Below are 27,810 nucleotides of genomic sequence, written 5' to 3' on the forward strand. Positions count from 1 at the left end.
GTCCACAATAATGAAAGTGGACTTAGAGGCGATACTAAAGATACTCATGCATTATTATTAAAATGTGTCAACAGAACACTGCAAAAAAGGTCACTGCAAACAGCATCTTCTTTGGGCTAAAACAAAGCAGGTGCCTCCTCTGCAGAGCTTGCACCATGCCCACAGCAAACGGCCCCTACCCGCTGCTCTCCTCCATCTCATTGGCTGTGATCGGCTGTGTCCTGAAGCGTTCGCTGGTCTTGCGACCGCCACCGGACCCACCGGGGAGGTAGCGGCGCGTGCGGCGCCGGCCCCCCTCGGAGCCCGGCTTCACAGCCAAGTCCAGAGAGGTCGTGGCTCGCCCAGTATCTGGGCAGCTGGTGTCCACACACACGCGTACACACACACACACACACAAACACACACAGAGCAGGAGGAGGAGGAAAGGGAAGAAGATGTTGAGGCGAAGACAAGTATTGTCACAGAGGTACACAGTCTGATAGTGACAGTCTGGATCACACACATGCAGGTGACCCTACACTTTCTCGGGCTGCGTTCCGCTCCCCGTCTGCTGCAGGAGGGCACTTCTCAACTGGCCTACCGACACCCGAGTGTGGAGCTGTGGGGCAACGAGTCCACCAGGGACGTGGTGCCCCTCCCCACTCAGCATGCTGGCAGAGTCCTGGGAACCCTGCCTGGAGGGGGCGGGAGTGAGGGGAAGGAGGATGTGAGGATGTGGGAGTGGGGACGCTCTCAGAAAAAAAAGTACAATCTTGAACCTTTCCATCAAATGTTGACAAGAAATGTCTAGCTCCAAAGACGAAAGGTGTGACGTTGTAGCTTTTTTTCTGAGAGTGAAGAGGTGGCTGCCTAAAGCCAGCTCCAAGAAAATACACCCACACGTCATGATGGGGAAGTATCAAGCTAGGAGAGGACCAACTCTCAGACGCAAGGGAAGAATCAGACTGGCTTTAAAACTCCCTGCTGGGACCCACTGATTTAGACCTCTCAGTTTTAATTAGCAACAAAGGCCAAAGGCAACTGGAGAAGTCAAGGATCTGGTGCTGCTGAACAGTCGCTGGGACCAAGTTTAAAAACTGGCAGCTGCTTGTGTTACTAAATGGGTGGGATTTCCACTTTGAAAAGTTTTTTAGTCAAATGCAAAAAATGTACATTAAATGTTTTATAAATACATTCAGATTAGAAACTTATTCCTTTACTTATTTCTTGTACTAGAGTCTAAAATCAAGCCCTAATTAAAATCCAGTTCGACCCAGCTCTGGTGTGGATCTGAATAGAATAGAATAGAAAGCAGTGACCACAAACAAAGGGAACTGGATCAGACTGTTGTCATGGTGAAGGTGAACAAGGTTGAAGCAGGTGACAGGTGTCATCAGGGTCATGAAGTGGACACGTTGCTTTATTGGTATTTGGACAAATTAGGCTGAAAACACCTGCTCACCTCAGGACCGAGACACCTTCACTATGCTACAGCTGCACCGCTACATTAATCAATAATCAACAAAATCTCATTGGTTATTGATAAGCGTAATCGTTTATGGTTTTCACAGCCTTTTACGACAGTGTCCTGAAGTGCTCAGTGTAGAGTTTTTACACTTCAAACGGATCTTTAAACAGATTTTAAAAGCTGTTTAAGTTTAAAAGTTGAATTTCAAGCTACAAGAAAATCCTGTCCACCATGGATAACCAGAGATAACTTTGTATAATCTGTTATTTTCAAAGTAAAAAATAATAATGAGCCCCAGTTGTATAGTATATGATTCTTGCATCACCCCACTGGTTCCTGTTCACCCACTCAGTGAAGTCACCATTCACTCCAGACGTGACTCACCTTCCCAGGTAGCTGGACTCTGCAGGAGTGTCTGCCTCTAATCCATTTGTAACCCCTCGCGTCCTGCCGTTCACTCTTTCACTCAGGTCGTCCGAGTTCAACATCCCTCTGTGGGCTTGGGTTGCCGGCTCGTGCACCTCCTTCCCATCCCTCCTCACCCACTTGGAGGGCAGTTCCTCCGTGTTGCCGAAACGTTCAGCCAGTTCTCGCCTCCTCTCGGCCTTGTAGCGAGCGATCCGCTCTGACCTGGGCTCCAGGACCGGGTTCTCCATGGCGTCCATGTCCCTCAGAAGGATGTAGGAATGGAAAGCAGATGAGCTGTTCTTTCTTTCCAGTAAAATTCAGATTCCATCAGAGCTAAAGACTCCTGTCTTTGCTGTGCTCATAGAGTCCACCAATCAGAGGTTGCAAACCAATGTGTACATCAGTGAGTGAGACGTTTCTCCTGAAAGATGAAAAAGAAAACAAAAAAATAAGTTAAAAAATGTCCCTTCGTCACTGTCACAGCACACTCGCATCACATATCTGCACCTCAGCAGCCTGATGAGCTGCTGCTTTCATTATATATTAACCAAATTTTCTAAAAGTGCATCCTTCATTTAAGTCTCTCTCTTCTCTCTTGCTTGAGTCCATGTAAGATGACCTGTACCAGCCTGCAGTGCCATGCAGGAATCTCCCCTTGCACTGAAACTCAACACCTCCGCAGCTCAGCTCCTCTCTGGGTCCAGGCCTCCAGTCCTCTGAGTCTGCAGGCTTGCTGGTCTTTTCCACAACCCTGGAAGTAACTTAAGCTGAACAAGTCACTGTCACTCTCATTCAGATGTTATCTAATAAGCTGCATAACTAGTCTGACTGCCGTATGTCTATACAGAGCCTGTTATCTGTCAGGAACAGAGGTCAAATGGTTTCAAATTTGTTTAAACACACATGTAACTATCTGAATGATGACATGTACACAGGCAACATGCACGCATGGATGAGCCAAAAAAAAAAAAAAAAAAAAGTCCCTGTCGGTTACAGGGTTGCTTGGAAATGAATAAACAACACTAACAAAGCCCGAAGCTGTGAACCACATATAAATAGTACTGATGTGACACAATTTGCATTTAAAGACAGCAGCTAACCATCAGCTCGGTTGGCAAAGGCTTGAGGTGGGCTCACAAAATGTGTACAAACATAAATGTGTGTTCGCATATGTGTCTGTGTGCTTTCCAAAACTGTGGATGTCAGCATTCCTGATGCAGGAAGCACAATGGAGCCAGAACAAAGAGACGTGAGCCATGGACTTAGTGCACCAGATAGATCTGCTGCAGGGCTGAATGGTTGTGTAAAAGATGCAACTTTTATGTTTATTTTATCTGTTTCACTGCAACTGTTTGACAGAAAGTGAGAAAATAGATGTAGATTAAATTCAATACACAGTATGACCGTGGACGCCTTCTCCTACTAGTGGTTAGATCTGCCTTCGATCCGTCAGAAACACCCACATCATCCACATGTCCAGTCATACTGAATAAACTGAAGGCCACATTTGCAGACGCTGTCAGCAGGAAAGTGCAAATCCCACATGCCCATGCCACAGAGAGCTTTAATGAGCTGAACAGTAAGATGCACTGATCCCTATATGAGACAACAAGCTCGGTGCTGTGTTCTGTATATCAGGGTCGGCACTTCATAACACGTGTACATGTGCTTTGAAACACAAACAATCAGCCAAGCAGAGCAGGAGGACTCACCTCCCTGTCCAGGCCCTCAGAGAGCAACGCTCAAGCATCCCCAGTCTCACTGACGCCACGCTCCTTTATGTGTTTGCTGAACAGCAACACGAGTTCAAATTGACAGTATAGCCACACTTTGTGTAAAGAGCAAAAGTCATGTGACAAGCTGGAGGACTGTTGATTGGAGGCGTGAATGCCACCGAGGCTCAACGGGGATCATGGGCTTCTAATCCAGCGACACTGGTTGACACTAGCTGTGAAATAAAGCCTGTGGATGAACACACAGGAGCCATGCTCTGCCTCCTGTCAGAGAGCTGATCTGAAACAATTACAGCTGTAATATTCAAAGAAGGTGAAACAATATACTGACCCCAGGGGACATAAGTTCAACTCTTCCACCCATGGCTTCCTCACAGCACCCTCATCACGCCATTAGAACCCTGCTCTGGGTATTTCTCACAGGCTTATCAATGGTTTTTTGACTTCACACAAAGTGCCGACATGTTAGGTGTTACATAGACAAGAGGAACTCAATGTCCAGTAGCAGCACAGTAAACCAGATTAAAAAGATGGCCAAAAATAAGCCTCCGACCAATTACACCTGTCCTGACTGACTGCACTACCTGCACAGAAGGCCCCCGTGGAGAACCAGGATTCAAGGACAACTTCCCAGAGGCCTTTTCTACATACACACCACAGATGGCACGTAGCATAATGAATCATGATTATGGATGGGTTTACGTAGCCGTGCATCATCCAGGAGTAAGACGGCAATGTGTGAAACTGACATGAGAGATTCCAGTCAATGCTCTGCCTTGATCTCTACATTTAGAGGCATGTGGCAGGAGGGCAGAGAGGAAGAGCAGCTCTCTCCTCATGCAAGCTCCATAATCCACTCATCAGCTCCCAGGGGGATGTAGCACATTAACAGCTGATTGGTTTGATGGCAGCTTTTACATTATATATCTACTAAGTTAGGATTTACTTGTCCAACAAATATCCATCCAGGATCCAAAATAGCAATTAAAGGAAATTTCATAGCAGTTTGAATACAACATGGCACAGCTTTTTCAAGGTCCAGACACATTATTATTATTATTATTATTATTATTTACAGTAATTTATATTGACCGAAACAACTCAGCAGGTAAAAGTCAAAAAGAAATGTACAAGTTTTCAAAAATCCGAGGTAGTAAAATAAGGTTCTTGCAGATTAATTCATGCGTAAATAACATTCACCCAAAACCTTAATCTGCCAAATCGTTTCTGACTTTATATCTTTTTTAGAAAACACTAACTGAAACCTTTTACTCTCAACGTTCACCAAGTGACTGACCACCTCACCACTCCAGGTCCACTGCACAGCCTGAACTTCAGCAGCTCCGACAGACTCATGACATGTTCATAACTCGCTCCCGGCTGACACCTGCTTGAATTTGCAAGTGAAATTTCGTCATGAGAAACAATGAATGTAGAAAGAAGTCCCGCGTGTACTTACGTGCACTGCGTGCCGCGTGAACTGGGCGCGAACGGTGCCGCCGCTGCCCTTGCTCAGCCCGGCGGTCCCTCCCCACTGGCCCCCTCACCACGGCCTGTCGCTCCAAATGTAGTCACACTCGCAGCTGCGGAGGGCTCTCCGTATTAAGGGGGGAGAGTATAAATAGATGGACAAACGGGGACGCCCTGTCCACTTGTCAAGGAAGCAGCGGCAGCCGAGAGACTCTGCTCTCTCATGCAAGGGGTGAGGAAGAGTCACCCAGTCTGACAGAGGCTTTGTAGCATCATCGCATCAACAAGCAAGTGGCGGCAGTTTCTGCTCAAGTTTACATTTTGTTATTAAATGAAACCAAATGTGATCATGTGGGGACACATGCAGTTCACTCTCTGTATGAATTTTCATTTCTGATGTGAAGCACATTTTTCCTGTGTTTGCAGTGGAGGTATAATATATAATGGTAATAATGGCCAGGATTACCTGGGGATTGATGAGGAGCTAACAGCAACATTTTGTTTTTCAATGTTCATTTATAATCGATCAGTGCATTGATGAAGATGTTTTAACCCTACTATAAATTAAATGATGCACATAAACAGCAAACAACAAATAGATTAAAAGCCCACTAATAGTTCTCTCATCATTGTTTCTTTAAATAATGAATTAATTTTTAACATTTAAATTTTACTTTGTTATTCTATTTTATTCCATATTTCACATATCACTGGTTTAGTTTTTGTAATGGGGTGGAACTGACCCTTTCAGTGTGGAGGCCTCTAATTAAAACAGCTTCAACCATTGTTCATCCATTGTTTTACTATGTTGCTGTGTCTTTCAGTGAATTCTGTCAGGATCCTCTCCTGCTGTAGGAAATGTTTCAGCACTGCCCCCATCTGTTCAAACTGTGAAATTACAAGACCAATCATGTTAGATTGAAATGCAGAGATTGATCAGTGAGACAATTATTTATGGAAAAGCTTTCTTGAATGAACAGTGTAACTTGTGGGAAAAAAAATGTACAATGTGTCACTACAAACATAAATACAGGTGTAATCTATTCCAGTCATTACACCATAAATATCTTCACAAACATAACTAAAATAAAAAGGACTTCATTTCCTCCAATGTATACAAGTGTGGAACAAACTAACTCATCAACGTAAAGGTGCTCATAATAGTGTTGTCAGTTGTTTACAGAGAAACAAAATCCCTATTTTTATTAGTAACATTCAACAAGAACAAAGTAGCACTATCGTTATGGGAATAACCATCGTCCTCTCAAATTGCTTGTGGACAAATTTACAGTAACTCAGAAATAAAACCGTTACGCAGCAATATTCAAATTGTACAATTGTATCAAATTATATGTGTTGATATAAATGGCTGTTGTCATAAAAGTGTTTACTGGATATTTTTGTACCATAAGATTCATTCCCTACCGGTCAGGCATGTGTTTTTTTATTTCCTGTACTGAAGTTCAAAATGTCCTCATGATGCCAGTAGACAGCCCGTGCTCTGATGGATCTTAGGGCACAGGGACAGTCAGAGCAGGGAGTCTCCGAGTAGCAGGAGCTGAGGTTTTCTTCATTTCAACTCATCCTCCGACTGAAATCTTCAGTGCTTCATAAAGAAAGGATGAGCCAGGGCTTTGGCAGCGGAGATGCGGCTGCTTGGTCTGAATGCCAAACATTTCTGCAGGTAAGGAAACATTGCACCTTATAAACAGCTTGGAGAAAAGTAGAGTTTGTGGTCTCTGTGCTGCCACTATGAGCCTTTTTCTAAACTCATGTCAGTGAACTGAATAAACAGTTAATCATGAATGAAATAAGGCTCAAAACAAGTGACCAAACTGACGTCTTCAACCTGCAGCTATAAACACAACAAAAGCTTGTATTGACAGTGCTATGAATGCAGGAAAGCAAGCGACCCTTTAGATTCATGAAGCTGGAAGCAAATGTTTGTTATTTTTAGCCTCACTAGCAGCATCCAGGGACAGCAGCAGTGGTCAGTCCACACTGCAGTGCAGACTGAAATGTCTCAGCAACTGTTGGATGGATAACTATGAAATTTTGCGTTGACATACATGAATCCCAAAGGATGGCTCCCCCCTGACTTTGGCGATGCCCCGACTTTATCTCTAGCGCCACCATGAGTTGAACTTTTTTTTTTTTTTGTGGTCAAATAATTTTGTCGGCTGCTGGATGAGCTGACGTGAGATATTTACATCTCCCCTCAGGATGAACTGAAATAACTTAGCTGATCCTCTGACCTTTCATTTTCTGCCACCATCAGGTCGAAACTTCAGTTTCTCCTCTAGGCTATATTGGTTTACAACAAAATACCTGCAAAGTAATCAAATCTCTATCATCTGTGGCTGTACATAACATGCTAACACGCTAAACAACAATTCTGTTCCAAGAAGGTCAGCCTGTCTCTTTGAGTGTAACTCCAGGTGTGAAACAGAAACATTTGATGAAAACAGAAACAGGGATCTGCTCACAGCTAGTAGGTCATTCTCGTCCTGGCCCAGGTTGTGCAGCAGCTTGGTGCAGGAAACCTTCGGTCCCCAGCTGACTGAGTACGAGATTGGGCTGTCCTTGGGCCAGTCCTCCTCACTGGGCAAACCAAGAACCCTGACAAACGTGAAGCGAAAAATGTTAACCAGCGAAAACCAAAACATAAAAGCTACTCTTGACATTATACAGGTGAAATCAAATGCCAGAAAAATGGAACCTTTTAGGGTTTATTTATCTATTTAATCAATTAAAGGTAAAAAATGTCTTGCAGATCATCATGCACTACTGGTACTTCACTGAAGGCAGTGTCATAGCTCAGTTTCCATGGTTGTTGAATCCCTTTTTGAATTCAACAAGACAAAAGACTTAAGCACGGGTACAAACAGATAAAAAACACACTCACTCAAAGATTTTCTGCAGCTGCTGCACCTCTGTGTACGCCTGAAACAGCGGTCTGCGGGACACAACAAATGTGATACGACAACTTGATCTGTTTTTTGGCAGCTATACAGAATGTTTTACCTCTGACTTCAGAATTACACTCATATAGTATCTCCTCCAGCCAGAAACAGACTCAGCTCATCTTACCTCAGGAGGAAGAGCTCTGCAAAGATGCAGCCAGCGCTCCACATGTCCACTGAGGACATGTAAACAGAGTTCAGCAGCACCTCGGGAGCTCTGTACCACAGCGTCACCACCTGAACAGAAAGATATGAAGAGAAACTGAAGAAATCAAAACACACAGGCAGGGGTTAGAGGAAGTGATAAAAGAACATTTCTCTCCGCAGGCTAAGAAAACAGACACAGCACGGTGCTATATAAAGTTAAAACAGGCTCCAGAGAGAATTAATGCAGTAACACTAAACAGTCTGACGAACAGTTTACAAGTCTCTTTCATTCTGAACTGCTGCTTCACTTACACCTGGAGTGAGAGCGATATTAAAGGTGTAGATGCGTGCCAGCCCAAAGTCTGCGATCTTCACTTCTCCGCGGCTGCTGACCAGGACGTTCTCTGGTTTTAGGTCACGATGCAGCACCATGTTTGTGTGCAAGAAGTCCAATCCTTGCAGCAGCTGCTGCATCACATCCTGCACAGACAGAAAACAGCCCTGTTCTATCTAAAGAGCCGTGTCCAAACTCAGGGAGTGCCTCCTTTTAAGTCTGCACTACTGGCCTGAACAGGTTATGACTTATTGACCAGTTGAAAAACTGCAGAAAAATGCCAGAATTTGCTTTCTCTCTACCTCAAACTATGTGCTCATTTGTTTACTAGTGCATTAAAGGTGATGCTTGACTACAAGCTTCAAATGTCAACATGAGGTGGGACAATTAAATTCTCTTTTTTCTAGGGTTACATAAATTAATATGACTCTGCAAAAGCGTGTGTGTTTATTTCTGTCTTAAATACATGCAGCAACGCTTTGATAAGTCAGGTGATGCATTCACACCTTAATACTGTCACGGCTCAATCCAGAAGCAGGAACCTTGGAGAGGTATGTGGACAGGTCCTGGTCAATGTACTCTAACACCAGAGTGAGGTCCAGGCTCCTGCCCACTGGTACAACAGATGCATCCAACAGCCTGGATTTTTAATTAAAAAATACATTAAACAAAAGATGTGCAACTGTGTGTGTGTAAAGTAAAATAATGAAACACAAAAACCAAACAGAACACATACAGACTGCTGACGCCCCGACCGATCCCCCACCCACAAGAAGCCCAACTAGGATCTTATGAAACCTGGAGAATACAATACATTAAAGTAGAATACAAAAAAAAAGCTTAAGTGAGATAATTATAACAATTCTTCATCTTTAAGTAGAATAAGTCTAGAAAGTGTGTTAAGGCTTTAGTTGCTTTGGTTGTTGAATGTTGAACCAAGGATAATCTATCTTCTCTAAGATGATAAATGCTGACATATAATTCAAACGCAACGTACAAGGAGGAGCACAAAGTAAGTATGATAAAGACCAAACACCACATTACAAAAACAATTGTTTTCCAGCTTAGAGAAGGAATGTGTTTCATTTTAATTAATTTGCTTTGGTTTAAAAAGAGAATTTAAAGACACGCAGACAGACTGGACATTTTGCTTTCCCAATTATCTCTAAAGTTTAACATCCGTAGAATTCATCTTTTTAGATGTTTTCAGATTCATGATTTCATCAGAAACAATGTTTCACAAATTCCACAACTCGACATCTTTCTAGAAAAGAATGCTAACGGCAAGGGGGCTGTGTCTTCACTTTATGACTGTATTGCAAGACTTGCTCCTTCTCCTGTTAATGCTGCCGGGAAGGACTGGAAGGTCGACTTAGACCACAGGTTTGAAGATGAGTCCATTCATCCATTCTTCTTCCATCTGCACCCATCACAGTCTCATTCAGTTCAAATCAGAACAACACATATACTGTACTGAAGTCAGACCAGCAAAGATTAAACCAGATATGAACCCTACATGTGAAAGATGTAAGCAGGCACCAGCCTCACTGCTACATATGTTCTTGCTTTGCCCAAAACAAGATGTTGGAGTGGACGTTAATCTAATGAACAACATTGTTGAAAAGATATGGGATTTCAGTTAATGGTTTGGGAACCATTTATTTCCTACTCTTCTCTTAGTGCTGCTTGGGTCTCTCCCATTCTGCCACACCTGCCTATTAGCGTAATTATTATTATCAATCTTATTATTAATATTATTATCATCAATGTTATTATTGTTGTTGTTATTATTAGTGTTTAGTTGTTGTTGCTATTCCCTGATATTTTTATTACCTTATTATTAATAAAAAATAAAAATAAAAAATGGTCTAATGAAAACAAAAAAGTTGATGCATTTGCAGGAGGACATAAAACCTACTTGACTATGTTGGGATGATTGAAGTACTTCATCTTGCGCAGCAGCGCCACCTCCCGGATCATAAAGGCGGGGATCCCGGAGTCTGAAGTGTCTCCGTGGATGTTGAATTTCTTCACCGCCAGGAGGCGCTGTTTCTCCCCCACCTCTCTGGCTTTATACACCTTACTGTAGGAGCCCTCGCCTACTTCTGACAGCAGCTCGTAGCACAGCGGCTTAGTGCCGGCGTCCATTGTCTTCCACACTGAGGATAAATGAACCTGAACTTTACAGAAAAATGTCCATTTTAACATGTCAATAATTCAATGTGTCGTTTTTACCCGCTGCCGAGTTAAAATCAGAGTGAGCTAGCTAACCAGGCTTTAAATAAACTGAGGTTTGCAGGTTAGCTAGCAGGCAATTATCACCTGTCACAGAGCACAGACACAAACCACATGTTATAACACTGTTGATTCGGTTAACAAGTTGAGTTTCAGTCTTATCTGATCTTTACTTTACCTCAGACTGCAGACAGCACCTTCCCCTCCATGCCGCCGCCTGCAGGGAAATGTCGCTGCATAACTGTCGCCAGTGTCAGAAAATGATTTGAAAATCACACCCCTTTTATTCGCCAACTAATCAGAAAGCTCAAAATTCACATTTTGCTGAGCCCACTCGCCTTGCACGTGCTCCCTGTAGCTGTCAGTGTCAGTGTGAACACATGCTGCGTTCAAGTGCAGACAAGAAGTGTCATTAACTGAGCCCAGTGCACAGAAACAAAAAAAACAAACAAACAAACAAAAGTTTACGGTCAGGAAGGTGGATGGTTACCAGGCATTTACCAGGGACAAAAGCATGCAGGATTTCACTTTACATAAAAAGTAGCTTATAAATATTGAGTTTAGTCATTAATATCAAAGTAATTCTGCGTCTTACATTTTTAGATATGATCTTTTAAAGTTAAACACTTTGTAAGAATAAACAGTATGTTTGGTTATTGCTTATATTGTTGGCATTGTATTGTGTTGTTACCTTTATGACAACATGTAATGGGTGTATCATCAATCAATACAAAAAGAAAAAATATTTTTACCTGTTGAGATACTGTGATAAATATACGTACATAGTACACTAGACACCAAACAGCACCCAATTTATTGTTTGTACCCTTTAATATCCAAAAGGAAGAACCTTTGTAAATCTGTTACACACTGCAAACCAAACAAATGGCAAAATAAGGCAGCGTTAAATGCAAAGGCAGTCCTGAGAAAAAAATAAAAAATAAAAAATACACAACAAATTGTGTATGATTTAGAAAGGTTTTTGCATGAGGTTTGATAAGTGCAGGTTGACTGAAAGCTCAACAGCCATTTAACATCCCACCTCTTGCATTACTCACAATTTAACAAAACTGAAGTAGTCAAACATGAATTTCTGTAGTAGAAGAGTTCAGTTCTGATATGAGTCTGTGTGGAAATTAATGATTCATTATGTTAGATAAAATCTGGGAGTCTTTGAGCTGCGGCACTTGAAGCCTCCTTACACACGAGTTTGTTCTGAGTTTGTTTTAAGACCAAACTACTGGTTAATTACAGTATATATAACGGTCACTCAGCTGAATATAGTCAGGGAGGGTTATTCTCCTTTCAATTTGGTATTCATGAATTTTCTTTTCTTTGCCAGGGCGATGGCATCCAGATGGAGGTTGCGGTTGAGAATGACCGAACCGCAGGTGAGAGCTCCAGCGAGAGCGCCCGCAAAGCCACACACAAACACATCCTGACCTGTAATACAAAAGCATGGAATGCACCAAATTTAGATCACAGTGTATGGTCCTGTGAGGAAATGTGGACGACTTCTGGGTGAGCTCATGCTGTGTCACTGACCTGTCAGATAGAGGTTCTTCAGCGGAGTCTGAGGTCTCACTGTAGCGTTGAGTTCAGGGCTAAACCGGGCGATGCCATGATCTGCTCCGTAGATCTCACCCTTGGGGGCTCCAATGTAGTGTGTGTTTGTGATGGGGGTTCCAGCATCAATGTACTCAATCTACACAAAACACAAAGTCAATCTGTCTCAAAAAATATGAAAATCGCAAAATCTAATATTAAAGTCATTAATATGTAATTTGATGAATATATTTACATACATAATCTGAGTCCTCCATGATAAACTACAATATCCAAAGCATGTAAACACTGAGAAGATACAGGCACCGTACATCGTTATGCATATGCACAAAGTAGCAATAACAAGCCAAGAAGGAGAAGCAGGCTTTATTTTGAAAATAAAAACCTGATTTCTTTTCCAGTTTGGATTAGTTCACTATGAGCAAAGTTACAGAGCACAACACATGGATTCATTTGTCATGTTAGACAGCAGAGTCTTTACCTTGTCCCTGGTTATCTTAGGGAAGACGTCCATAACCACCTCCAGAATAGAGTCGATGAAAGCCTGCTTCAGCTCTTTGTAGTCCGCGCCTCTGTTCGACACTTTGCCGTCCTTCCACTCCCCAAACCACTCGTAGTTGGCAAAGCTGACCAGACTCAAGGTGGACTTGCCTGGTGTGAAGAGAAAACAAGACTTTTGGATTTAATTCAAAAAACACTACACACGCGCGCACACAAACGACAACACACACGACTGTTATTCTGGCCTGTTCACTGAAACTCATGCATGACCTGTCTCTGTACCTGGTGATCTTTCCTCCCAGGTTGGATCTTTAGCTGATGGTGAGGCAACGAACAGCAGAGGTACATTTTTAGCAGACTCCTCCCTCTCTCCATTCAGATAGTTCTCCACCCTGAAAACAAAAACAGATAATAGGATTTGGTAAATCCACACAGACACATAAATAGCTGAATCAGACAAAATATTTCAAATATCTTCAATTAAAATACAAAAATTACTAATAGTGATGTACATTCCTAAACGCATGCAGCACTAGCTTTTACAATAAGAACCTAAACCTGTAACCTTTAACCTTTCCATTATGAGCAAAGTGAACTCACATCTTCCACCTGGATTTAACCGGTTACTCTACATGAAGCTTTGAACAGTCAGTGAGTTTTTACTTTGGCTACAATCTCCACAAGGGAATTATAAAAAGCAACTGATGCAAAATTCCATACAACATACAGTTCATCAAAGTTGTTCTCAGTAAAGATCCAGTAGTTGTCTGCTTTCAGGCCCAGCTCCTCCTTGGTTCCAGTGAGACCCAGAAACACACTCAGGCCACCCTCGCCGTTCTTCATCATGCTGAGCTGCTTCTGGATGGCTGCAAGGCAAAAACATATAGTCCAGCTTTACTAGCAAAAAAAAACACTTTAAAAAATATTCTTATGTATTAAGTATTAACATGTGTTTCACGTATTGAACCACATTAAATAATGACCCCCCCCCCCCCCCCCCCCCCCAGTGCTGAAAAGATCAATCAATCTATCGATTAGAGAATAAACAGACAACACCTGTTGAAATATACATAGACACACATACACTAGACACCAAACAGCATCCAGTTTATTGTTTGAACCCTTTACTATCCAAAAGGAAGAAACTTTGTAAATCCGTTACACACTGCAAACCAAACAAATGGCAAAATTAGGCACAGCGCACAGGAGACAGGAAAGTCGGGGAGAGAGAGAGGGGATGACATGAAGCAAAGGGCCACTGGTCAGATTCAAACCCGGGCCGCTGCGGTTAGGACTAAGCCTTAACGGCAAATTAATTGTTTAAAAAAAAAAAAAAAAAAAGGATTAAAATAATGATGCAGCACTAATTCCTTCCTGACCTGGCATGGCCTGGAGCTCCTTGGGCAGCAGCTTCTGGTAGGTGTTGAAGATGCCGGCGTTGGAGATGACCATGGGGGCATGGATATGGATTTCCTCCTGACCTTTCATGACACTCACACCTGAAACCATGGAAACAAACAACCAAATTCAGTGAATCTTGTCTCTGTAGGAGCTGCATGCTGTGGCTGAGTGCTGTGATAAAGTCAAACACAGGAATCACACCCACCATAGGCTTCCTTGGCATCATTGAACAAGATTCTGTTGACTGGGGCTCGAACTAGAACAGCACCACCAGCCTTCTCAATGATGGGGATCATGTGGTAGGCAATTTCACTGGCTCCACCTTTAGGATACCAGGCACCATTCAGGTAGTGAGTGACCAGCAAGCTGTGCATAGAAAAACTGGAATCTTTTGGCATGTTACCTGCAGATCAGAGAAGGAAAGGAAAACTATGAGCTGCAGAGCCGACAGTCGACCATACCACGCCAACAGATCTGTCACCTGTCCTACCGTAGGTGCCAAAGATGTAGGCGAAAACAGCTCTTAGGTCTTTGTTCTCTGTCAGTTCATTGACCACTTCTGTCAGGCTGCGGGAGGCCATTTTGAAAAAGAAGGACAGACGTTTGGCCAGGCCGCTGTAGACCAGGAACTTAGCCAGAGGGACGGGGCAGAGCTTCAGCACAGCAAGTAACCAAATGCCCCGTCCGGCTTTCTGGAGACAAAACACACAAATACACTTGAGACCCATGAGTGTAATCAAAGCAGTCCTGTTTCCATAATGAGCCTAATTATATTTCCCAAAGTAGACACTGCTGTTTTGTGCATAAATATGGTGTCAGATGCACTTCTGAGGAAGTTTAAATGGCCGTTCTACCATTTATAAATTAACACTGAATACATGCACTATTCATTCATATGTTAAATATTATTTTGGTTACAGTATGGAAATATAAAACTGAACACTGCCTGAGTGAGGATGCACCTTTCACAGGAGAACGGACAAGCAGATAAAAGGAAGCATAGAAAAATCCCTGTGGATTGAAACTATGCACACAAAAACGTGCAAAAAAAAAAAAAGAAATGTTAATATCATATTTACTCACCTGTCATCTTTGTTAATTAATTTCTCCATTTCTAATTTTGCATCAACTAGTTCATTCTTACAAACTTATCTGCGCAATTACAAAGAAATAAATGATAAACTGACATTTATAATTTATAGATGCACTAAACTGACACCACACAGGTGAAGAAAGTAGCATCTGTATCTTATCTATGTGTCAAAGCACAACACTGATGCAACTCTATCAGATTAAAATTATGCAATACTGTATATCAGCTAATAAGAGACCTTGCCAGTTACGCAGTCACCTTTGACTTACAAACCCTTGCGCCCTTGAGGAATTATCAGTGACAACATCAACAGAAATCTGGATGATGAAGCCCCTATGTGCTAAAGTGCAGTTTTTAACACACAGCTCAGTGGGAGAAAAGGCATTTGCACATAAAAATAAGTAAAGTAAAGGTCCCATAAGAAAATAAGTTAAGATATTAAAATAATTTTACTAAAAAATGTCTTAGTTGACACATCTTCAAGGTATTCCAGTAACTCTTTACTTACAGTATGGGTTTATTTAAAAGTCATTACAAGTTTTTGTATTGAAGCTGAAATTTTTTAGCTCAGTATGTGAAGCAAAAAAAATCCCACCTTTGCCAGATTTATGTACTCGTCGATGGCCTTCTCCTCTCCGGGGAAACACTTCTTCAGCTCCTCAGGGAAGCGGGTCCTGCCGCTGTAGATGGGATACTGGCGGCGGTTTTCTGGAGGTCCCAGAACTACGTGGTCAAATGGATTCTCTAGAGGTTCCCACTGCAGCTGTCCGTTGGTCATCTGGTCCAGCATGCAGCGGAACGGCTTGTGTTCCAGCAGGTCCCCGATGTAGTGGATTCCTGAGGAAGGAAGGAGGAAAATAAGTGGACAAATCAGGGTTTTATGTTATCACAGAGCAGGACGTTCAACTCTCACTTTAACTGAGACAGATTTTCACTGCTTTTACTTAGTGAGAATAAAGTAGTTCCGGGAAGTAAAGATGTGTATTTCAGAGCCTGTCAGCACCAGCATTTTCTTAATTTTAGATGTGACATATTTATGAAATCTAAAAGAAAAATACTGAAGAGAGACAAGAGCCATCTTTCTCACCAACATCAAACTCAAAGCCCTTCTCAGTGAATGTGTGACAGCATCCCCCGGCCCGATCATGCTGCTCCAGAACCAGGACTTTCTTTCCAACTTTGGCCAGCAGCACTGCGAGTCCGAGCCCACCGATCCCGCTGCCGATGATGATGGCATCCAGGTTGTCAGGGACTTTACTGGCCACAAAACCTAAAGAAGAGGCGACAGTACATTCAAACATCAGCATGGCTGTGGCACAAAGGGCACAACAACAGTTAATCTTGTAGGTCCACAAATAAAACGCATATATGAAAATTTGACCAACATTATTTGGTTTCATCTTCACAAATAAGAGAATTGACTTAATTTACTCCATTTAATATCTTTGTAAAGTGAATACCTTTAGGATTTGGGACTGCTGGTCAAACATACAGTAAATGTGGCAGGAAGGAATTTCTGATTGGCTTTGCCATTTTGATATTTAAGATTAACTGGTTGATAATAATCAGTCAACTAACAATGACACTTTTTGATAGCCTTAGATTACTACCTCTTAATCAGAATGTTTGTGTTTGTGTCAATATCTTATGACCGATAGACCCATAGATTTGATTAAATGTATTTTTAAAGATGTGTTTGGATGGAGAAGTGCATGGAACAAGTTATTATTTTCATTATTGATAAATCTAAAAGAATTTTTTGAATAATGTGCCTTACAATTTTTCAGAGGCAATCATGACATCTTCTATATTACTTATTTCATGTGAACAACTACCCAAAACTCAAATTTATCTAATTCACGTGATGTAAAACAGAGAAAAGAAAGACATCTAGAAAGCTAGAATCAGATCATGTTTACTATTTTTGCTTGGATTTTGCTTGATTATAAAAAATAGTTGAAGATTAATTAATTTAGCAGTTTATTTTAAAGTACAGCATCTGAGAGCACTTTATACTTGAAGAGAAAAATAAAACATACGAAACGAAGGCGATATCTTTAACGCAAGTCGATTTCAGTGCATCAACAGCAGCATTGACAAAGTTAGCTTTGTCTTTAGCCCCCACCAAACATTATGCAAGACATGACTGTACGGAACCATACTGTACAAAGTGGAAGTTCGCCTGCAGCCACATTCTTCACTGACTGCTCCACAGTATTAGGTAATAATGAGCCAATATTTTACTTTAAAGGTGGAGAAATCCTCTTCAGACTCAGAAAACTCGACAAACTATCATTTCCATCGATTTTAGTTTATTTCTTACATCTAAAAAGTTAATGTAACATCATATATGACGACCTTTGTCATTTAACTCACCTTGCTTCAACACTTTATTTTTCTCTTTCCTGTCGTGAACCATCTTTTTCAACGGTTCACGACTGTCCGTCTCGAAGGGGTTGGGTCCGGAGCTACTGAAGACATATTTTAATATAAATGCGACCAAAGCGACACAAATTATCGCTACACTGATCCACATTGTGGCAGAATACCGGGCAGTTGTCAATCTGACCACTCCGCTCACGGACTGTTCTCTTCCGCAATAAGTTCCGCCAAAGTGACTGACAGTGGATGACGCCGACCAATCAGAGCTTCATTTGCTATGCGACTGACAATTTTGACCAATCAACGCCTCGTTTAAAAAAAGAGAAAAAACAGATTGTTGAAAATAATAATAAAATAATTGATATATTGATAAACAATAATACTTTTTATTCACTGGCATTTTTAGTTCACTAACCTTCTAGTCCATTGTCATGTTCATATACAGTCATTCTGAGTATTTGCTTCTTCTTGTTTTCTTGTTTGTTAGTATACTGTATTTATATGTCTCTAAATAGAGTGTACTTACCTGCTCTCTTTGTGTTTATGTACTGCACACATTTACTTTACTTGCTTTTATTTATCTTATCCTTTGTACAGCACTTTGGTTTCGTTCAAGCTGTGTTTAAATGTGCTCTAGAAATAAAGTTGACTTGACTAATAATTATTACTACTTCTACTATCTGAGGTTTAAAGTTCATCCAAATCTTGCACATCTTCTCTGTTCTTTTGTTTTTGTTTTATTTTATTCTACTCCGTTTCTTATACTTTTAAAATGTATAATTTTGCCAAATTAAAGCTGAAATGTTTTTTATCATGATTCATCCATGTATAAAGCACCTGTCACTTTCTTTGGAAAAGTGTTGTATAAAGTTTAATGTTATTACTGTTAGTAGTAATGGTGGTAGCACATACAGTACAATGCAGAGGTTTTGGTTTTCAATTAACTTAAAAGTGCAGTAAAAAAAAAAAAAAACTTGAATCAAAATAGTTTTTCATGGTACTTGGCAGGTAGGTTGTTCCAAGCATCTTGGAGAACTCTTCTGTGGATATAGGCTGTCTCGGTGTCTTCTGTCTCTTCATGTGATCTCACACTGACTCCATGATGTTGGCATGAGGACTCTTTGGGGGCCAGACCGTGTGTTGCAGGACTCCTTGTGTTCTTCTTGTCACTGAAGATAGTTCTTTGCGACTCTGGCTGTATGTTTGGGGTCATTCGGGACCAATCACATGCTTCCCTGATGGTGTTGCATGATGCATAAAAGTGCTTAAAACTGCAGTACTGCACGTATACATACACAACCAGCAGTAAGTGATCGTTGTGTATTTGTGTCTTTAAACCCTGCATCTGATAAGAGCTGTTGGAATGAGATGCATCTGATAAAAATCTCGTCAGTTGATGATTTGTTCTTAAATAGTCAACAAAAAGTTCAAGTTAAACAGGAGCACAAAGTATCACTTGTCACATCGAAAAGTATTTTTTTCTTTTAACCATTTGCCCTTAGTGTGAGGAGTGAAACTCAAACAAAGCACACAAAAACATCACAGCAACTAGATTTTATTTTTTTGCTCCAAAAAAAAAAAAAAAAAAAAAAAAAACAACAAAAAAAATCACCTGCATCTTCACATTCGTTTCCTGCAACACCATGAGACCCATGATTTATCTATCTATTTTTTACATCTGTTTGCAAATAGAACCAACAGCTTACATAAGAAACACTTGAAGAGGGGGCATCTCCCCAGTCGTCATCATCACTGCTGTTCATGGGCGCAGCCTTAACATCCGCCCTGAAACCTCACACACCTTAAACTGATGTGAACTGCGAGATCAGCATAGGGCTCCATCTGCTGTATGAGGTGATATGTGAGGCTCATATTTCATGTCTGTTAATAAAATTGCATGTTTGTTGTCACTTACTGAATTTAGCCCAGTAAATGGCATGTTAGAGATGTTGTTTCATTACATGAGACAAACTTTATACAGCAAAGAGCCTGACAGTGCCAGCTATGTGCATGTAAACTTGCCAGTTTTTTGTGTGGGTGTATTTGTTGTATTTTACTATATTATTATTTTTATTTATTTTTAAGACTTCCTAAGAGACACACCCCACCCCCCTCCCCAAGCAAAATCTGCATAATGAGTTCCAAAAAATTCCATCAATAAATCAAGAGGTGGCATCACAAATCTGATTCCTGCTGATAAATGTGTTGAGTAAACCTCGTCGGAATGCCTTCAACTTCTCCGTGGCAGTCCACCCTCGTCCAAAATGACTGATTTTTTTTCCTCCTCTAACTGAGCTGGTCCATTATCATCAGTCCGTTTCTCTTTCTGCGTCTTCTGTTAGTGCAGTAAGCCGGGGAGGAGGTTAATGAAAGTTAATACAGATGAGAAGACCTCCAGAAGATGATATTTCTTCTTTAAGCAGTGCTGAAACATCTCCGTGATGACTGGTAGAACAGAGGGTTTGATGAGAAAAATAAAAAGAGACAGAAGGTCAGGCATGACAAGAGAAATCGTAACAGAAGCCCTTATCTGGTGTCCACTTTTGGTATTTATTACCTCATCTTTTTGAGCCTTTACGTCTTTAAAATATTTTTTGATCGTTTTTTTTATCTCTAAAACTTAAGGATGACAAATTTATTTGAATTGCAAAAAGCACTTCCAACATTTAGGAATAAAATAAAACTGTAGGTTCTAGTCTGTATGTGTTAGGGCACAATCCGCAGTTATGGTTGATATTATTTACAAGTATTGTACGATTTGTAGGTATGCCAACAGTGAGTGTTTGGTATAAAGTAATCTGTGCAAACTGTTCTTGTGTGTATGTGTGTTTGGTACAATCAAGACAGCTCTCAGATGTAATACAGTTGTTTGCGATGGTAACTACAATGGCTTAAGGTCCATGTGATCGAGGGAGGAGGAAGAGCTGAAGACTCCCCCCGCCTCCCTGCCTGGCAGCGGTAGTGCAGGTCAAAGTTCAAAAGGTCAAAAAGTAAAAATGGGCGGTGGGTTTTCCTTTCCTGAAGCAGGAAGTCACATCAGTCCATCTGTCAGGTGGTCAGTGCGATGGTGAGCTCTCCTGGCCTGTGGGTGACACTTGTTTATGGCGTAAAGGGATGTCACTGCAGCACCAACCCAACCTGAGAAAGAAGACATTGGAGCCGTTAGGAAAGCAGTGTTGTTGGAAACCTTAGGGTACAGTTGGTTCTGCAGGGTTCGCAAAGATAAACTGAAGACTTTATAATAAAGGATGCAATTTAATATCTTTCATGGTCAAACCAGTGAAAGGATGAAAGTATGATGGAGGGACAAAGTGGCCTAGAATTATTTATATTAAATTAAAAAAAAAAAAAATAATAAAATATATATATAATTAGTCAGACAGGTCTGATGGTGCTGACTGCAACTCTACAAAGAACAGACTGAACAGCCTCCTGCATTAACAATCCATTGTTTTTGAGGAAATTAAAATTTTTAAAATTTTGTACCTTTTCTGACCCCATGCTGGGACACTTCCAATTGTACAGATAATACTGTAGATTCCCATCACCGATGCCAAACTTAAGCTTCTCCAAGAAAGTCTTGTTTTCCATTAGATCCAGTGCATTGAAGACGTCAAACCCTTTCTGGATGAAGAGATGAGAAGAAAAGCCTCATTAGTTCCCTGAGGATAAACATTGAACAGAACAAGGAAGCGTGGGTTGAAGAGGAACACACCGATTTGGCCAGAATGAGGGCATCAGACATCAGGTCGAGCATGGGGGTGGTGGTGTGCACATTGTAGAAGGAGTACGCTGCTTTTAGACTGCGATGCACAGGGTGGTTCATGATGGTAGAGGGCAGTGTGTAGAAACTCAGGAAATCCGTCACCTTGCCATCATTCTGTCAGAAACAGAACACACACTTTTATAAAAGCTACTGGTGTACAACACGGCAGCAGGACTGTGTTAAAAACAGAATCATTTAAATATTCTCAGGTATATATATGTATATTTTTTTATTTTTACCTCCACCAGGTAAGTGTCGATAATGTTCTCCCGGGGCAGCAGCCAGTGCGCCACCTCTTCCTGGTTCATGGCGGGCACAAGGTTGAACTGGCTCAGGTACTCACGGAGGAGGCGATGCACCACTGGCACATCCTTCTTGGTCATCGGCCGCAGACCCGGAGTCTTCGGGGCCTGAAGGAGAAGATTTGGAGTAGGAGAATAAAGCCATGCTGCAGTCTCACAGATTTATTGTCAGTGTGTCAGTGTTTTCACCAACCTCAGGCAGACGGTACAACTTCATGGTGCGCTGCATAGTCATGTTCCTGCTCAGGTGGGAGAACTTCACTTCGATTAGTTTGCGTGGGTTCAAAGAACGATGCCAGTACCTGAACGAAGAAATATAATTAAGCATCTACTAAATGACACTGTGTAAAGAAAAAAAAAAAAGAAAAGAAACAAAAGAAGTTTCTCTGTCTGACCCACCTGCATGTGCCCACAGGTTTGGGCAGTACCACTCCAGCAGTGTACACCGCCTGAAAGATGCCCTGCAGGTTGACCCGTCTGGTGATCTCTCTGATCAGAACCGGAGCAACTCGTTTGGAGCGAAGCTTCTTGTGGACACAGAGGAAATTGATCTCAACCATTTTCTTTTCTCTAAAACACAAGACGAACAATTATATGAGCAAGTCTGCAACAAACTCTCATCAGAATAATGTCAATGAATAAAAAAAAAAAAAAAAAAAAGCATTTGCATTATTGTACTAAACACCATTTACATTAAAGTGACTAATTATCACATATTGCACCTACAATTTAAATCAAGATTGTGACATGACTGAGTTATCATGTGCAATAATAACTGACTTCATGGACTCACTCTGCTTTTATACTGTTTATCGTTTGATTTTATTTATTTACACAATTGTAATGTGTAGTTTTGTCACTGTATGCAGTTATGTTTACTGTATGTATTACTGCATGTACCACTGGAGACGCAATTTCATTGTACACTGCAATGACAATAAAGGCAATGAATAGAAAGGAACATGATTCTACCTGTACTGTAATTTCAGTATGAATTTTAAGACTTTATATTGTACATAACTTCTTCTGCATACAGTCTTTTCAGATCAAAAATAATATTTATGTAGATCTGATGTGAGAGAAAAAAAGGAAGTTAATCCTTCATCACTTCTTTGTTTCACGCAGCATGAGATGTAAACTGGAAATTTCCCTCCGTATTGAGGTTTTTAAGTTTTCATTCTACACCGTTGTGTTCACTTACATGTCATAGATGCGGATGGTGGCAGGAATGGCACTGATAAAGCCCACCAGCTTCTGGTTGGAGTTCACCCTCACTCCACAATGCCACTGGGGCAACCAGCCAGGGGGGCGCAGGGCCCTGAAAGAGAGAGAAGTCAGTGAGTTGAATGCAACAGATTGATCTACCAAGTCCCTTATTATTTAAAAATGCCAGAAAGCATAGGGTTAACTGTCGCACATTCCACATAACATTGAACATTTAAGATCGTTGTTGGGTGTAAAAATGGAAAAATTACAGATTTGAAGAATTACCAGAGCAGGAACTCGGGGGAGTAGTCAAATCTGAACATGTTGTCATCATCTTCCACATAGTTCTCGTTGAGAAGGGTGTAAAGCTCCTTGAGCTGATTTCAGGGAAGACAGAATTCAACAGAGTCACGACCTTTATGAAAATGGCAGAGCACTGTGATAAAACCACAATCAGAAAACACACTGAATAAGAAAGTTCTTAAAATGATACCAAAAGCAAACGTTTCCCAAACAGTAAACAACCTTTCAGTATCATTATCTGAAGTCTATGTGAATATGACCATATGTTATAAATTTAAGACACATACTAAAACTCTGTCAATCCAACCATTTCTGCATCACTTCTGGGGAAATTATTTTAAAGCAATACAAACCACTTAAGATTCAAAGCCAAACCTGTAAATGAAAAAGATTATTGTACATTTTGTATCTTACCCTCTTGGTATAAAGAATCTCACCAATTTTTGACAAAAAGAGGCAATTAGTTTGTTTTTGTGTACCTGAGCTTCACCTTTGCTTTCTTAGATTATAGTTTTCATCTACAATTCAAGGTTACAAGTGTCAGCTTTAGTTTTCAACACCACTCGTGCACCCATTTTTTGTAAGCATTCATAAACTTCCCACAACTGTCAATGAAGGACACACTCAGATTGGCACTTTAATGAAAATAAATTCGTTTTCTAACAAAATGAAGCAAAAAGCGCAGACAGTCCAGGAAATATTCACCTACAGATTAATTCCTCATGTGCATCCCTGCATCAAGTGTGTGTGCGTTTATACACTTTCTTACCACAGCAGCGCTCCCCAGGTCGAGGGTGTCCCAGCTGAAGCCCTGTGGGAGGCTGTAGGGCTCCTCTCGAATGTTGCCTTTGTCGGGTTCAATGGAGCCGTGTGATGTCACCGTCTCCCCTGAAGGAAAACAAAATAAAGTTTCTGAAATGAAGCACAGAAACCTGGATACATACCAGTCACTTGATTGTGGGAAGAAATGTCAGATGTCATACCTAGCTTGGGCACAGGCTGCGTGTCCCAGAACTGGTAACTCCTTCGACTTGCCTCCTCCATGGTTTTGGCAGGGCCTTGGCCTACAGAGAACAGTTCGATGGCCTTTTGGATCTCCTGTAGCTTATCAGCTGGCAATGAATTCACCTGTTGGGAAAGTAAAGAGGAGTTAGAGCAACAACAAAACAGATGTATAAAGCAAAAAACAGGCACACTGTTCCAGGGGTCAATTCAGCAAATAAATAATTACTTTCTATACAAACTGTTTTGGTGTGAGTTGTAAGGGTGAAGATGTTTAATGATGTGGATGTAAAATGCAATCTACTGCACTGTGAGTTAGTGTAGTATCTCTATATTCTGCAGTTCACAACAGAACGTTTTCACTACACTGTTTTTTCTATTCTTTAGCACCTTTAAACTAAAATGTATTGCTTCAAAATTCACAGAATTCATGCCTTGGCAAGGGTGTCCTGAGCTGCTTCTGTGGCACCAGATTTCTTCTTCTTTTTCTGCTTCTTTTTCTTTTTCTTGGCGCCAGTGTCGTCAGCCAGACCCCTGTCACTGAAACAGGACACAAACAGTGTTTTTTTTTTTGTTTTTTTTTAAATCTCTACCTGGCATACACTTACAATACCCAGGATGATTAAAGCTGCATCATACACCCTTTCGTACTGAAATACTATACATACACTCATCTTTTCAGTTCATTTCTAAATATTAAAAACATTTAAAATGAATTATGTTATCCCAGATGAGGACACTGGAAAAAAGATAAATACAGCAATTCTAAACTGGCCAGGTAAAGACAGAAAACCTATGAGCAGTTTACTGACAACATTTTCAATCATTTTTCAATTAATCACTTGGCCAACTAAATGTTAACACACAGTTTCCCAGGATGCAAGCTGATGTCTTCAAATACCTCGTTTTGGTTGACCAACGATCCAAAACGTAACCCATTATCAAATTCTCCATCTCATTAAAACAAACAGCAAACCCATTAATCAGTTATCAAAAGAGTGGTTGATTAATTTTCTGTACCTCAACTTATCTTTCCAGCTCTACACAAATAAATCCTTGGTCCTAAAAGATGAAAGTTATTCTCATTGTTATTCATTTCCACCACCATTTCCATGTTTTAGTAGTGGCCAACAAAGTGGCTGTTTAGTTGTGAAAGGTTAATGTATGGTTAGTTTGAGAAGCATCTCTCGATGACAGGCAAACCCAGTTGTTTGTCTACCTTGACCGAGTAAAGACACAACTACAGTGGTCTAACAACAAGAAAAAGTGCAACATAAAGTCACAAAAAAGCAGGAGGACACCTGTCACCTGTATCAGCTGTTTGTGCTGAAAAACCAGATGCAGAGGGATACAGGACAGTACAAAATCAGGTAGCCCAAGCTCCGGGCAACCCCCCTCCCATAGCATGTGTGTCATAACCTTCTGCTCTGATCATTCCAACCTGAGCAGCCACAGCCCCCCACCCATCTACCCCGTCTTCTGGCCTAAGAAAGACTGCATACTTACAGAGGATAATCTCATTAGTGTCCAAGAGAGGAGAGAAGCCAAGCACTGGCCTGTAATTGTAACACCAGCACAGATGGTGAATCACATGACCTCAGGAAGAAGAGTGTGTGTGGTATCTACGTGCATGTACATATGTGCGTACAAGAGGTCAGTGAGGGACTGGGACAATGGACAACAAAACATTCAATAGTTTGTTCCACAGGCTTCCATGTCAACAGAGTGAACCAGTTAACAGCCAGGACTATCCTTTGTTTCTGTATGTGTATGAGTTAGGTGCAGGGGAATAACATGTGTTGCTGGAAAACAGTGCCAGTGAAACACACATTTGCTTCACTTGAGTTAATAAAAAAAGGGTAATCAATTTCACCTTACAGCAGCAGCAGCGCATCGGGGAGAAAAATATATATTTCTGTTATACAAAATTATTGTTTTTTGCTTTTTTTCTTATACTGAACACTAACCCTCTAACACTTAGGGTTGTGTGGAACAATCATGAAAGTATTCATACTGCCAACACAAAGTCTTGTTTTGAGTATCATGACTATATCAAATATATCTTTAAAAAAAAAAAAAAAAAAAATGTTAAGCGCATGTTAGATCACATCATGGACATAAGAATACTCTTTTTTGGTGCTGCAATATTTGCATATCTGCTGCTGTTAAATGTGTGTGTGCAGCTTTTAAAGTCAGATTTCACATGAGCATTTGTTATCTTGTGTCTAAACATGCATGTATAATTAACAGAACAGTAAACAGAAATGAGCCATGATTTGCAAATTATTCAGTGATAATTCAAATATATTCAGAAGTATCCTATAAATAATGCATCCACTTTAAAAATCGTGACATCTTTATCCCCCTTACATCACTCATTAGCTGCTATTAACAAAAAATAGTATCAATATAGGTTTGCATATTAGTGATCCTGGCACTTGCTTTTACTTTTCTTTTCAGAGGTCAGGATCCGAAAAAGGTTCTGTACTTCTGCTATGTAGCAGCACCCTCTCTCTTCATTTACTCCAATAAACTGCAAAAGCACTTGCCGTGAGCAGGACACGCCTTAATATTTGCAAGCTTGGACTCCTTTCATGTGTGCCACCGCTTGGTAAACATTAACAGAAGCCAGTGCCAAGCGAGGCAGGATTTTCATTAAAGCCTGTTTTCAGTAAGAGCTATTCACAGCTAGGCTGCTTTAAGATCCGTCATATTTCTGTGATTCAATTGGGAATTAAATCGGTCCCCAGACTCCTGGGTTACCCAGACCAGTCCAGATATATGCCTTTACCAAGATGCATGTGTAACAACATCCAGGTTTTGCTTGTTTCACTTTTGATTTGGCTTAAGCCTCCACCGAAATCCACGCGCAGACAATAGGGGTTTGACAGCTATGTTAGCATGCAAGCTAACTCGTTAGCTAAATGTCAGCCATGAATTGCATCAGTTTCAGGCAGTCACCAACGGCGTGCGGGCAATATCACGAACTGTCAACTTAATAAACAGATTGGACTTATTTATAAGATGTAAAAATGAGAGGAAATGTTTGGCTTAATGATAGCGCTAGCTATGAACTGCTGTTTGGTTTTTTCTACCCCCAATTCTACGCCTTGCTATCCGGGGCTAATGCAAAGCGCCGCTAAAGCCTGCCCATATGAGAAACAGAATGCACTATCAGCCAATCATAACAAAGAATTGACAAGCGAACGCCGTTTCTAGCCAATAGGGTGAAAGCAAGTGGGCGGGACATCTTCCTCCCATCGATGGCTGTCTATTCCCTATCGCTCGCCGAGGCTTTACTTTGCACTCGCTTTGCAGACGTGTGTAGCGGCGTGACACAATTTACACCACCGTGGCACTGAGCTTGTCTTCTTACCCGTCGTCAAAGTGGTGCTCTTCATTTTCACAGTCGCTGCAGTGTCCATGGTCCTCTACATCTTCTTTCTCCGGCATCGGTGCTGTCTCATTCTCATCCGCCATCTTCATCCCGGAAGTGAGCGACCACCGCGTGTTGTCGACGCCTTTAAACCCGCCTCGGTGTTATTGGCTCA

The 27,810-nt window shown here is 41.1% G+C and overlaps 3 protein-coding genes across 3 annotated transcripts; all 3 read right to left on the reverse strand.

The window, feature by feature from the left end:
- Nucleotides 1-6,600: 6,600 nt before the first annotated feature.
- LOC111217648 (cyclin-dependent kinase 6-like) lies at nt 6,601-10,650 on the reverse strand. Its single transcript, XM_022739609.1, has 7 exons — nt 10,421-10,650; nt 9,009-9,141; nt 8,481-8,648; nt 8,149-8,258; nt 7,964-8,014; nt 7,545-7,677; nt 6,601-6,736 (listed from the first exon to the last, which is right to left on the reverse strand). The coding sequence occupies exons 1-7, from the start codon at nt 10,648-10,650 to the stop codon at nt 6,659-6,661; spliced, it is 903 nt and encodes a 300-aa protein (XP_022595330.1). The 3' UTR covers nt 6,601-6,658.
- Nucleotides 10,651-11,523: 873 nt separating this feature from the next.
- retsat (retinol saturase) lies at nt 11,524-17,891 on the reverse strand. The gene is made up of 11 exons (XM_022739753.1): nt 17,675-17,891; nt 16,386-16,568; nt 15,894-16,135; nt 14,696-14,897; nt 14,411-14,608; nt 14,184-14,303; nt 13,532-13,670; nt 13,087-13,196; nt 12,785-12,954; nt 12,283-12,442; nt 11,524-12,180 (listed from the first exon to the last, which is right to left on the reverse strand). Exons 1-11 carry the CDS (start codon nt 17,832-17,834, stop codon nt 12,032-12,034), a joined length of 1,833 nt encoding a protein of 610 aa, XP_022595474.1. The 5' UTR covers nt 17,835-17,891; the 3' UTR covers nt 11,524-12,031.
- Nucleotides 17,892-19,266: 1,375 nt separating this feature from the next.
- On the reverse strand, nt 19,267-27,748 carry nmt1 (N-myristoyltransferase 1). The gene is made up of 12 exons (XM_022739756.1): nt 27,636-27,748; nt 24,694-24,799; nt 24,241-24,385; nt 24,027-24,145; nt 23,240-23,331; nt 22,950-23,066; nt 22,148-22,318; nt 21,942-22,050; nt 21,686-21,856; nt 21,396-21,560; nt 21,167-21,304; nt 19,267-20,818 (listed from the first exon to the last, which is right to left on the reverse strand). The coding sequence occupies exons 1-12, from the start codon at nt 27,743-27,745 to the stop codon at nt 20,798-20,800; spliced, it is 1,464 nt and encodes a 487-aa protein (XP_022595477.1). The 5' UTR covers nt 27,746-27,748; the 3' UTR covers nt 19,267-20,797.
- Nucleotides 27,749-27,810: the final 62 nt, after the last annotated feature.

Source organism: Seriola dumerili, unplaced genomic scaffold, assembly GCF_002260705.1.
Source record: "Seriola dumerili isolate Sdu_G_001 unplaced genomic scaffold, Sdu_1.0 BDQW01000044.1, whole genome shotgun sequence".
Lineage (NCBI taxonomy): Eukaryota > Metazoa > Chordata > Actinopteri > Carangiformes > Carangidae > Seriola > Seriola dumerili.

What these genes read in the sequence shown, in the direction of transcription:
- nmt1 (XM_022739756.1), bottom strand. Translation starts at nt 27,745, where the DNA reads ATGAAGATGGCGGATGAGAATGAGACAGCACCGATGCCGGAGAAAGAA. An exon ending in GCAGCCTGTGCCCAAGCTAG is followed by an intron (nt 24,146 to 24,240) that starts GTATGACATCTG and finishes GTTTTCCTTCAG; the next exon opens with GGGAGACGGTGACATCACAC. An exon ending in ACCTGGGGAGCGCTGCTGTG is followed by an intron (nt 23,332 to 24,026) that starts GTAAGAAAGTGT and finishes CCCTGAAATCAG; the next exon opens with CTCAAGGAGCTTTACACCCT.
- LOC111217648 (XM_022739609.1), bottom strand. Translation starts at nt 10,650, where the DNA reads ATGGACGCCGGCACTAAGCCGCTGTGCTACGAGCTGCTGTCAGAAGTA. An exon ending in TGAGCCGTGACAGTATTAAG is followed by an intron (nt 8,649 to 9,008) that starts GTGTGAATGCAT and finishes CTGTCTGTGCAG; the next exon opens with GATGTGATGCAGCAGCTGCT. An exon ending in ACGAGAATGACCTACTAGCT is followed by an intron (nt 6,737 to 7,544) that starts GTGAGCAGATCC and finishes CCTTACCTGCAG; the next exon opens with AAATGTTTGGCATTCAGACC.
- retsat (XM_022739753.1), bottom strand. Translation starts at nt 17,834, where the DNA reads ATGTGGATCAGTGTAGCGATAATTTGTGTCGCTTTGGTCGCATTTATA. An exon ending in GGAGCTCCAGGCCATGCCAG is followed by an intron (nt 13,671 to 14,183) that starts GTCAGGAAGGAA and finishes TTTGCCTTGCAG; the next exon opens with CCATCCAGAAGCAGCTCAGC. An exon ending in CTAAGATAACCAGGGACAAG is followed by an intron (nt 12,443 to 12,784) that starts GTAAAGACTCTG and finishes TGTTTTGTGTAG; the next exon opens with ATTGAGTACATTGATGCTGG.